Below are 12,299 nucleotides of genomic sequence, written 5' to 3' on the forward strand. Positions count from 1 at the left end.
CTCTCAGCGCGTGCCTCTCTGTCGGAGCAGCAGCAGCTCCTCGCGCTCACACCGCGAGCGGACTCGCCGCTGAACGGTGCTGCACGGAGACTCTCCTCACCACCGTCACCACCGTCACCTCCTCTCCGGTGTCTCAGAGCATCATCATCATCATCACCTTCATCACCACCGGGAGGCAGAGAGGCGCGTGCGGCGGCTCTGCGGGGGCGGAAAAAGTTGAGGAGGATCCGGTGCGTAATAACGGGAGCACCGCGCGCTTCCCCGGGATCATCCTCCTGACGCGGCTCGGTGCTCTAACGGATTAATGATGGAGCTTTTTAACGGATGAAGGAGGTTCCGTTACCGGGCCCCGGTGCTGACACTGATCCGTTCCACTTTGTGCCATTCTAATAAACATTAGAAGGATTCCCGGTGTTTAACGGGATCAGTAACGGATCTGTGACGTGCAGAACATTTAACGGATTTTTGTGTGTGTGTGTTCAAACCGACATGTGACGCGTTATCCCGGGATTTCTGACGGTAGTGTAACGGATCACCGGACAGTCCTGGTTGGACTTAACGGTGCGCTGACAGACGTCACCCCGGCCCTCCTCTCCCGTTACCGGGGGGGACAATTACCCCCGCAGGTAGGAGCCCGTGATGCAGGTGTTTACCGGAGTTCACAGAGAGGATTAACGGAGCTTTAACGGGAGAAAAGCGCGTTTCTTTTTTTTTTCTCAATCCCGTTAATCCCCCCCCCCCCCCCCCCTCCTGAACCCCGAGGGACCGACCACCGGGGGACAAACCCACCTGCACAGGGAGGAGAAGTTACCGGAGCACCGGAGGAGTTGATCCCGCATCTTTACCGGATAACGCGCATCATTAACACCGGACCCGCTCTCATTAACGGGAGCGCATTGACTCTGCATGGATCCCTCCCTCCCTCCGTCCTGCTCCCGTTCTTTGAATCCACCGAATCCCGGTTGTGGATAATTTCATTTCTCATCCATCAGCCTCACACGCGCGCTGTAAAGCCCGGATCGGTTAGTCCCGGTGGAGCACCGGGGGTGAATTATCTCCTCCGCGGTGAAATCAACCCGCACGCCGGCCGTAAATTACCCACTTAACCCCCTCAGAGGGCGCGAGCGCGGCTGCTTACCGTCAGAAAACACCGCCTTCCTGCAGAAAAGGCAACAAAAACCGCCTCCCGGTGCTCATTTTCAACCGGAAATGTGCCCCACGGGGACTCGCGCTCAACTTTAAACCCTGCAAAATACAAATTATCCTTCAAATGAACCGCGAAACAACAATAAATGTCTTAGAAATACAAAATAAATGCATAAAATGTGCTTTATTTGACACTAAAACCGGGTTTAACGACTTCCTGTGTGAATTTCCCGCCACAAAACAACCGTAAATGTGCTTTAATGTGAATATAATTCACATTATTTGGGGATAATTTGACTAATAAAGTCTCTAAAAGTGAAATAAAACCGTAATAATCATCAGAGTTAACGCGCGGTGCACCTGAGGCTCCTTACGCGGACCGTAATGTTCAGCCAGAGCACTTCCTCCCCCCTCTGTAGTCTCTGCATCATCGTAATAATCCCGTAAAAGCGCGTTGGGGGGGTTATTTATGCGTTACGGACGTTCTGGAAGAGCTTTAACTTCCTAACGACCTGGAGAGACGATGACCTGTTAGTTTAAACGTCGGCTCGGGGTCTTCGTCTTGTAGATCGAGCGTCCGTTCGTGAAGATCCCCGGCGTTTAACGCTTCGGGGGCGACTCCAGGCCCTTCCCCAGCACGCAGGGTCGTAACGAGGCTTTACTCCACCTCTGTCTGCGCGGGTTTAGAGTTTAGCTCACGCGGCTGGTGTCCAGTGAAAGCCCATGGATGATACGCTCACTGTACAGCCACATCCTCAACGGCATACCACCTCCACCTCCTCCTCCTCCTCTTCCTCCACCTCCTCTTCCTCCTCTTCCTCCTCCACGACTTGAAATCGAGCCGTGCACCATTGATTTCCTGTCTTTTTCCACTCACCGCAAAAACCAGAGCGCACACGACCAGCTCATCTTTTCTGGGGTTGTCAGTTTCGGCGGCTGAAATGTAAAACGGGCCCCAGTGTCGGTTTTCCATTTCCACCTCAGAGCTGAAGGACGTTTATAGCGGTCCAGCAGCGGCGAGGTCGGAGGTCAGGTGACAGACCGGAGCGTTGACACGTTAACGCCGTGGGACCGTCACATCGCCAACCCAATCCAATCGCCAGGATTTTTCTCATTCACTCATGCGTGAACGAATCTGATTGAGCGTAAATGAACCCATGACTCTTGAGGACATTTATTCGCCGTTAGAGTGACACTTTTATCTGAACATGGGACTAAACGACAGCAGCCCGGGCGCCATGAGGAATGGCCGCGGCCTCTCGGACCAGTGGGCAGAGTCTGTGGTGGTCCGGCCTCGAACCACGGAGCGCCACATCACGGTGCACAAACGGCTGGTGCTGGGCTTCGCGCTGTCCATCCTCACCCTCATCATCGTCACGGCGGTGGCCGTGGTGCTCAGCGTCCGCTTCGAGGAGTGCGGCGGACGAGATCGCGACGGAGGGGCGGGGGAGTCGGGCTCGCGTGGCGCCGGAGGAACGGGGAAGTTGAACGGGAGCAGGGGGGACAGGATGGGGGAGAGGGGGGACGACGAGGCAGCCCAGCCGTGGAGGAACTCCAGGCTTCCGGGCACCTTGAGGCCACGCCACTACGACTTGGGGCTCGCTGTCTACATGGACAACTTCACCTTCTCCGGAGAGGTCAGCATCGAGCTGGAGTGCATCAACGCCACCCGATTCATCGTGCTGCACACCGATCGCCTTGAGGTACGGTGGCCCGTTTGGGTAGAAAACTTATGTACACATGGTGAGATCTGTGAGACGCCAAGATCAGACCAAGTCCTTAAAGACCTGATCAGAGTTCAGACGCTCTCAGAGTTCTTTGAGGGTTCGATGACGCTCCTGACCGGTCGGTAGTGTCCGAATACCTCTAAAGCCGCGTTTCCCCTTAGCAGTCCGGTCCCAAATAAGCAGTTATGTTTGCGTTTCCATCGGCAAAAGTTGTGGATGGTACCGACAGAACCTTTCCCCACTTCTGTTGAGGGACCTCGCGCGCTTATCGAGACTGAGAGACGAAGTTAGAAACCCCGCAGAAGGTGGAGAGGGAGTATAGCGAGAGCTGGAAGGAGCAGTGCGTGGCTGTCCAATAGTAATGATGATAACCTCGCCAAGAGCCCCGTCTGCAGTCTACAGATGTAGTGCTTAGGTGTTTAATGTCTGCACGGGTTACGTACAGTTCTAAAGGTTCTGGACCGAATGTGTTTGCATGTTCGTGCATGAAGGTATCGACTGAAATAACCCAGTACCAAGAGGTATCGACACATCTTTTGTTCCCACATGTAGAAAGATGGATCAATGGTTTTGTTTGCAGCGTTCTTTGAGTTAGTCCTCGGTGTGTCGCGTACGTATGTGACGGCGTTGGCAGATGATGTAGAGAAAAGGAAGTTATCAAATGAAGTGTCTGTTGGTATCGGCATCACTTTAAGGGTACTGTGGTTGTGCCTTGGGTAGCTGTTCAGGACACTGGTGTCATTTAAGTTCAAATAGATCGGGGTTGTTTAAAAATGGAGGTTGAGACGCATCTAAAAACTTGCGTAGCTTCCTCAGTTTTTCAGTGACTCTGGTCGTCACCACTTTTTCAAGTTCGCAGTTCGACAAAAGCACAAATTCTTGCGTCACCAAAGTTCAGGTTTTACATGAAAGTGACGCATGAATTGACTTTGTGAGCAAATGTGTTCATTAAGAATCAACAGGAATCAACTGAGTTTTCCCCGAAATGTCGCTGTTTTGAACGTCGGTGTGACCGAACCCTCAGTCCCGTACACCGTACGCCTCATATGAGCAAAGTTCTCTTGAGGGTAGTGCAAGAGGAAAGGCCTTTTGACCCCTGAACATCCAAAGGGTTCATCCTCTTGGGAGCATCTCCAGATTAGACTTTCATAGTCCTTGTGTGGAAAATTTGACTTGGACACCGTTAAAGAAAGGTCAGAGATGATCCGGACTCATCCTCTAGTAACCATGAATATCCACAGTAATATATATAATTTATTTATTTATCATGTATTATTGGTGTGACTGCAGTCGGCCTCTGTTAGCCCAACGACCGGTGATTGTCGATATATTTGTGCAGGTTTTGTGCTAATCCCCCAACCTCTGACCCATAGTTGCCTATTTTTGGGAACTCACCGAACACTGAGTCTTCTTCAATTCACTAGCGAGCACGGGGGGCAATTGTTAAAAAAATGCATGCAAAAGTGTCCTCTAGGAGCCAAAACTTGTGCTAAAGTGCCCCCTAGGAGCCAAAACGTGCTAAAGTGCCCTATAGGAACCAAAACATGTGCTAAAGTGCCGCCGTGTGGGCCGTACTGTGTGCTAAAGTGTCCTCTAGAAGCCAAAACGTTTGCTAATGTGTCCTCTAGGACCCAAAACGTGTGCTAAAGTGTCCTCTAGGAGCCAAAACGTGTGTTAAAGTGCCCTCTAGGAGCCAAAACGTGTGCTAAAGTGTCCTCTAGGAGCCTAAACGTGTGCTAAAGTGCCCTCTAGGAGCCATAACGTGTGCTAAAGTGCCCTCTAGGAGCCATAACGTGTGCTAAAGTGCCCTCTAGGAGCCATAACGTGTGCTAAAGTACCCTCTAGGAGCCTAAACGTGTGCTAAAGTGTCCTCTAGGAGCCAAAACGTGTGCTAAAGTGTCCTCTAGGAGCATAAACGTGTGCTAAAGTGTCCTCTAGGAGCCATAACCTGTGCTAAAGTACCCTCTAGGAGCATAAACGTGTGCTGAAGTGGAGGGTATGCGCTATAGGTGCCTTTTCTCTTCCTTTTTCGCCCCTGCCCTTCAAAAAGTCTGTGCACGCCACTGCTTCAGTCAGTATAGAGGCAGGTGTGCGGCTGCCTGTAGATGTATACACTGATGATTCTCTCCAAACACAGCTCCGTGTTTGCATCTGTAGATCTGCTCTGTGTTGGAAAAACAAGCCCGCTCCCTGACAGAGAATGTTTATTTTCAGTTTTGGCCTCAGAGGTTTCCTTAACGAGGCTAATTAACCATCAAAGTTGCTGTTTCAGCCGAATTTTTCCGACGCGGTGAGAGAGAGAGAGCCTCAGAGAAACGCCTGAGCAACGTGGTTTTTTTCAGGCCGGTCATCTCGGCTAATGTGAGAGGAGGATGAATCTGTCTAATTTGGGCAGAGGCCAATTAAAAACCCTGCAGCTCCCTTTGTGTTTGTGTGTGAGCGCGCTGTGAACTCAGAGGTGTTGTTGCCGACCTCCTCAGGTTTCAGTGCATGACCTTTATTCTGAAGGGGAAAAAAGACCAAAAGCACAAACGTGAATAAAAACACAACCTGCGGGTAGAGAGAGAAATACTCTTTATTCTCAGAGTCAAAGACCTGTCACCAGTACAACACGCATTCGACTTTCAACCATTTAAAGCAGAACAAGGCTCGGTGTTTGTGTTACTGCTGCTCAGGGCGCACTCACACTGTCCCTCCGTACCGTGCCAGAGCACGTTTCACGGCTAAAGTCTGGTTCCTTTGACCAGTGTGAGTGCAACCGTACCACATCTAGGAGCGGCACGCTTGCCGTCCACGGCCCGTTTGGAAGAGGTGGGCTTTAGTAAAGCGCGTTTGCACGTGTACGAGCACGAGCGTGCGCACGTGTACGAGCACGAGGCCTACGGCGGTTCTGAGGTCATTTCCTGTGCGCCTGTTGGGACGTAGAAAAAAGAAGGAGGGACCATGCGCGGACATTTCAAACAATGGCGGTGAAAGGTTCACGTTGGTGTGATGCGGAGGTGGAGTGTTTACTGCAGATTTGGCCGATGAAAAGATTCAAAAACAGTCGACAAGACGCACAAAAACTCCGAGGTCTACGGAAAGATCTGGAAACAAAGCCACGCATCGCCATGACGTCATCAATGCGTGTGACGTGTTACGGCGTGATGACGTATAGGCAGCAAGAAGCATTCTCCGAGGCCCAGGTAGTGTGAGTACAAACGGGCCTGGAGGGGGGGACAAGGACCCTAAAGCACGGGGCACGGGACGGAGGCACAGTGGGAGGGCTGCCTTAATCTTGCAGAACAGAGGAGCTGCTGGTCACAACAACACAAACTGAACGAAGCAGCGGTGGACCAGCAACTCCCGTGTTCTGCCGGATGAAATTACCATAAACCTCCAAAACAGGAAAGACTTTGAGGTCGTCCTGAGGTCAAAAATCTGACTTTTAAAGACTTTGACTCCTGCGTTTAGGTGCTTTTTTTCCTCTTAAGGAACAAACGGTTAGAGATTCATCATTTTTCATTTATTCATTTATGTCATACATTCATTCATTCTTCCCCCCGCCCCCGCTGAGTCCGTGCCCACAGAAGAGACTGCAGCAAAGAGAACCTGTCAGAGGAAACAGAACCAAACTTTAAGCGTCTGAAATCATCAGTCGAGTCTCACTGATGCGTTCATTGTGCTTAAATACTGCAGGTCACATTTTAGAGAATGTAATTCATATTTTCCTGCAGTAATGAAGCATTATTTCACCCACCCACAGCCATAAACCACGGATGGGTTAACGTGCATTGCTACTGCACAGTGTCAGGAACAGGCTGCGATAACGAAAAGGTCCCTTTGTAGTTCCTGTACATTGGACCTCACTATGAATTTCTGATGCATGTATCCCTTTGGTGAACAGTGTTTTTTGGCCCCGTTTGAATCGAACCATGAATTTCACACATTATTTGTGTTTGAAGATACCTACCCTCACCTGTGGTCATGAAAGCTGGGTCAGGACCCAAAGAACCAGGTCCAGGTCCAAGCGTCTGAAATGTGTTTCCTCAGGAGGGGGGCTGGAGTCTCCCTTAGAGAGAGGGGGAGAAGTTCAGCATCCGTGAGGAACTCGGAGTAGAGCCGCTGCTCCTTTGTGTTGAAAGGAGCCAGTTGAGGTGGTTCAGGATCATCTGGTAAGGATGAACCCTGGGCGCCTCCCTAGGGAGGTGTTCCAGGCACGTCCAGCTGGGAGGAGGCCTCGGGGAAGACCCAGGACCAGGTGGAGAGATTAGATCTCCACACTGGCCTGGGAACGCCTCAGGATCCCCCAGTTAGAGCTAGTTAATGTGGCCCGGGAAAGGGAAGTTTGGGGTCCCCTGCTGGAGCTGCTGCCCCCGAGACCCGACCCCGGATAAAGTTTGCTAATGGAAGGTTTTTGTGAGGCCTCTTTGTGAACCTCAACTCTTCGCAGCTCCCGACGTGAATGATCTACTTCGCCACCCACCCGCAGTCGGGTCCTCTGGTACAGACATGGAGATAAAGACTCAAATTTGAAATTGAATGTTCATCTTAAAAATGCTTTGCAGAACTTTGCCGCTCTGTTGTGACTTAGGGCGCACTCACACTGTCCTTCCGCACCGTTCCCCGTGCTTTAGGGTCCTTGTCCCCCCCTCCAGGCCCGTTTGTACTCACACTACCTGGGCCTCGGAGAATGCTTCTTGCTGCCTATACGTCATCACGCCGTAACACGTCACACGCATTGATGACGTCATGGCGATGCGTGGCTTTGTTTCCAGATCTTTCCGTAGACCTCGGAGTTTTTGTGCGTCTTGTCGACTGTTTTTGAATCTTTTCATCGACCAAATCTGCAGTAAACACTCCACCTCCGCATCACACCAACGTGAACCTTTCACCGCCATTGTTTGAAATGTCCGCGCATGGTCCCTCCTTCTTTTTTCTACGTCCCAACAGGCGCACAGGAAATGACCTCAGAACCGCCGTAGGCCTCGTGCTCGTACACGTGCGCACGCTCGTGCTCGTACATGTGTAAGCGGCTCTGCTAAAGCCCACCTCTGTCCGTAGTTATGCGCGGAGCAGGTGCACTCACACTGCTTAAACGTACAAGGCTTTAGCTGAAAAAACGGTTTTGGCAGTGTGAGTACGCCCTCAGACGAGCGCCGTCTACAGTAGACAACACACTGACCGCGGATAACACTTTATACAACACCACGAAACCCCTGAACTGTCCCTTTAACGCGTCCTGCTGAGCAAAATAGAAACGCATCATCAGTTCATATCACTTTCCTTCACCCGAGGCAGCGATTGCTTCCAGTTAACGTCGAGGAACATGAACTTGTAAAGACCTGAGTGACGTTATTAAAGTGTTCAGTATTCAAACGGGAACGCACCACGCCGCTAAGACGCCTCGACAGTGACAGTGACGAGTTGAGCTGAGGAATCACGGCGATGATCAAACAAACACAATTAAAAAAAGCATTTCGCTCGAACGGAGCATTCGAAGGCATCACGAAGCGCGGCGCTGCGTTCGCTGACTCGCCAGAAAACCCTTGAAAAACATCCCTTTTTAATCCCTGACGCTTCCTCCCGGTGTCAGCGGGCGCTCTCTCCGCTCCCATCGATCCGCTCACTCATCAAAGACCAAACTCACACACACACACACACACACTCTCAGGGTTTGATTGGCCGAGGGGCGCTGGTGTGTGGCAACATAATGGTTCCCACTGTTGCCGGGTGTATTCCCATCATGCACCGCTGCTCGTCCGAAGGGTCGTTCCAGCGGCTTCCTCCACACCGCGGCGCCTCTCCTGTTTCTGCCTAATGAGGATGATTGTCCTTATTTTAGTTCTTTTGCAGGGTTTCTCTGCTTCCCCTTCACCGTATTAACATTTTGAACATTTTAGGGACTTTGGGGGGGCAGTAGCTCAGTCCAGAGGTGACTCGGCTGGGAACCGAAGGGTCGCTGGTTCAAGTCCCTGTGTGGACCATGAATGGAGCGTGGACTGGTGGCTGGAGAGGTGCCAGTTCATCTCTGAGCAAGGCACCGAACCCACAACTGCCCTCGCTCTGACATCTCTCCATTAGTTGCATGTATATACGTCCTGTTTGTGTGTTTGTGTGTATCTCTGGCCTGTGTGTGTGTGTGTGACAATAATAATAATAGAGTGAAAAAAATCAAATTTCCTGTTGCAGGATTAATAAAGTAATTATTCTTCTTCTTCTTAAAGTTAGAATTTACAACGAGCAGGAAAGAGTAAAGAAGAAGAATTCCTTTATTTGTCCCACAATGGGGAAATTCAATTTTCACACACACACACACACACACACACACACACACACACACACACACACACACACACACACACACACACACACACACACACACACACACACACACACACACACACACACACACACACTTAATGGAGAGATGTCAGAGCAAGGGGGCTGCCAGTGACCGGCGCCCCAAGCAGTTGTGGGTTCGGTGCCTTGCTCGACAGCACCTCGGAGATGAACCTATGGACTGAGAATACACGCTTCTTTGCAAGAAGAGCTACTTGATGTTTGGTTTCTACCGCTGCTACAAGTCAGAGTGTTACATTAAAGATTGGACTCAAACTTGTCTGCAGTCAGTCAGGGGCGACACGGTGGTTAGCACTGTCGCCTCACAGCGAGAGGGTTCCTGGTTTGAATCCCGGCTGGGGCCCTTCTGTGTGGAGTGTGCATGTTGTCCCCGTGTCTGCGTGGGTTTTCTCCGGGTTCTCCGGTTTCCTCCCACAGTCCAAAGACGTGCAGGTGTTCGGTTCATTGATGACTCTAAATCACCCGTAGGTGTGAATGGTTGTGTGTCTCTGTTCGGCTCTATGTGTCCTGTGATAGACTGGCGTCCTGTCCAGGGTGGACCCCGCCTCACGCCCGATGTCAGCTGGGATCGGCTCCAGCCCCCCACGACCCCGACAGGGACAAGAGGCTGAAGATGAATGAATGAATGAATGTGTCTGCAGTCAGGGTTCCTGCAGCGTTCGTCGTTCAGGAGGTTTTTACCGCAGAGGTCGTCTCGTCTTTAAACCAAATCGATAAAAAAACACTGAATAAAGATAAAGTAGATAAATAACATTCAGACCTTCACGCGGATCAAATTCAGAGTTAAAAACCGCCGAGATCGGTGAAAATGTTCCTTAAAAACTGGATAAAAAAAATGCATTCATGGAGCTTCTGGCTGCCGACAACAACATCTTTATTTATTCACCACCTTTCTAACGTTCAGTCGAGCTCAAGAGAAACAAATCAATATCTCCAGTATTAAAAACGGCACACTGAGGAAACACAACAACAGTCCGACCCCTGGAGAGATCATCCAAATGAAAGCGCGATATAAGAAGTAATAAACTCTAGTTGGTTGATGGTGATGGAGACTTTTTTTTTCATATATAAAGACTTTAAGAAAGTGAGAAATATATATATTAAAAAAATCAAATATCAGTTTTAGAAGCAATGAATTGAATCAGTATAAGAATGTTTTATCTGATGGACGGTGAGTTTTCCCCGAACTTCACTGTAACGTAACGCGTCGTCATTTCTACGCATTTAATGCATCTCATCTCATCTTCAGCCTCTTATCCGGGGTCGGGTCTCGGGGGCAGCAGCTCCAGCAGGGGACCCCAAACTTCCCTTTCCCGGGCCCCATTAACCAGCTCTAACTGGGGGATCCTGAGGCGTTCCCAGGCCAGTGTGGAGATCTAATCTCTCCACCTGGTCCTGGGTCTTCCCCGAGGCCTCCTCCCAGCTGGACGTGCCTGGAACACCTCCCTAGGGAGGCGCCCAGGGTTCATCCTTACCAGATGATCCTGAACCACCTCAACTGGCTCCTTTCAACGCAAAGGAGCAGCGGCTCTACTCCGAGTTCCTCATGGATGCTGAACTTCTCCCCCTCTCTCTAAGGGAGACTCCAGACCCCCTCCTGAGGAAACACATTTCAGATGCTTGGGATAACCCCCCCCCCCCCCCAAGGAAAATAGTGTTGCGTAGAAATATTAATTTGCTCTCACATGACGTTTACCTGTGTGCTTGATATGTGGTGAGGAATTAGCAAACAACAACATAACCATAGTAGTAACCATACATCAACCTTTATAAGCTGTGACATCAAATAGGTTTGCCGGCTCCAGACACATTTTACAGACACGGGGTAGGGTCAGGGTAAGGGGTCATGGGGTAGGGTTAGGGTCACGGGATAGGGTTAGGGTCAGAGTCAGGGGTCACGGGTTAGGGTCAGGGTCAGGGTCAAGGGGTAGGGTTAGGGTCAGAGTCAGGGGTCACGGGTTAGGGTCAGGGGTCATGGGTCAGGGTCACGGGGTAGGGTTAGGGTCTATATTGGACCTTTTTTGGGTCCAATATAGGGTCCTATGTTCCCCGGTCTCACACAGACATAGGTACGCTCCCTTTGTTTTTCGGTGCTTTCGGTTAATATGATAGAACTGGCGAGAAGTAAAAACTACTCTCACCCCTGTCCCCGTCGGTCACGCCGGCTCGATCCTCACTGCGAATGTCATGAATCCTGTTTTCGGAGGAGCTCGTTTGTTGTTAAGAGGAGAGCAAAATCAATCTTCGGGGTGCTTCAAACTCATCATCCTCCACCTCTGCTGTGCACCTGCCGTGCCCTCTGACAGATCCCACCTGATCCCCACTCTAACTTTTACCTTGAAGACGTTCTTCGGTGCGGTGATATTTCACCGGGGGCTCAGGTGTCCGCGGTGAGGACGAGTGGAAGCACCTGCGACAGCGTTTCATCCGCGCCCGGTCACTGTGACCTCAGCCTCAGGACCAAACATGATCAAACACAAACCTGCACACACACTCTTGCGCAGCATTTGTTGTACATGCGGTCACCATGGCGACAGGTCTAGTGTTCACAGCTGACAGTGAATCAGGTGTTGCCTGGCAACGGCTCTCATCAGTCAAATTGCTGCAAAACCCTCTGAAATCTTCACAGTGAGATTTAAAGTGCGTTCATGATCACAGTTCTTCGCTCTCTCGCTCCTTCAGGTGGACCGGGTGTCCGTCACTGCAGAGGGCGGCGGAGGAGGAGGCCGTCCCGCCAAGGGTGGAGCCATGCGCATCCACCGCCACTTCCCCTACCCGGCCAATCAGATGTACGTGGTGGTTCTGCACCGCGAGATGAAGCCGATGAGACTTTACCGGCTGAACATGAGCTTCGACGCCGCCATCGAGGACGAGCTGCTGGGCTTCTTCAGGAGCTCGTACACCCTGCAGAGAGAGAAACGGTACACACACACACACACACACACACACACACACACACACACACACACACACACACACACACACACACATACACACACACTCACACTGAAACACTGCAGCAGCAGGTGGTTCAACTGGAAAAGGTCAGAGCTTCACAGCCACGACATTGATTAACTCAAACAC

The 12,299-nt window shown here is 51.0% G+C and overlaps 1 protein-coding gene across 1 annotated transcript in view; it reads left to right on the forward strand.

The window, feature by feature from the left end:
* Positions 1-2,354: 2,354 nt before the first annotated feature.
* Positions 2,355-12,299, forward strand: part of trhde.1 (thyrotropin releasing hormone degrading enzyme, tandem duplicate 1) — a gene marked incomplete at both ends in the record, with an annotated part of 161,576 nt that continues 151,631 nt past the window's right edge. The window contains 2 exons of the mRNA XM_083935349.1: positions 2,355-2,849; positions 11,898-12,136. Coding sequence (XP_083791475.1) covers positions 2,355-2,849; positions 11,898-12,136 — 734 coding nt within the window. The remainder of the gene's footprint in view (positions 2,850-11,897; positions 12,137-12,299) is intronic.

Source organism: Echiichthys vipera (genome assembly GCF_963691815.1).
Source record: "Echiichthys vipera genome assembly, chromosome: 20".
Lineage (NCBI taxonomy): Eukaryota > Metazoa > Chordata > Actinopteri > Perciformes > Trachinidae > Echiichthys > Echiichthys vipera.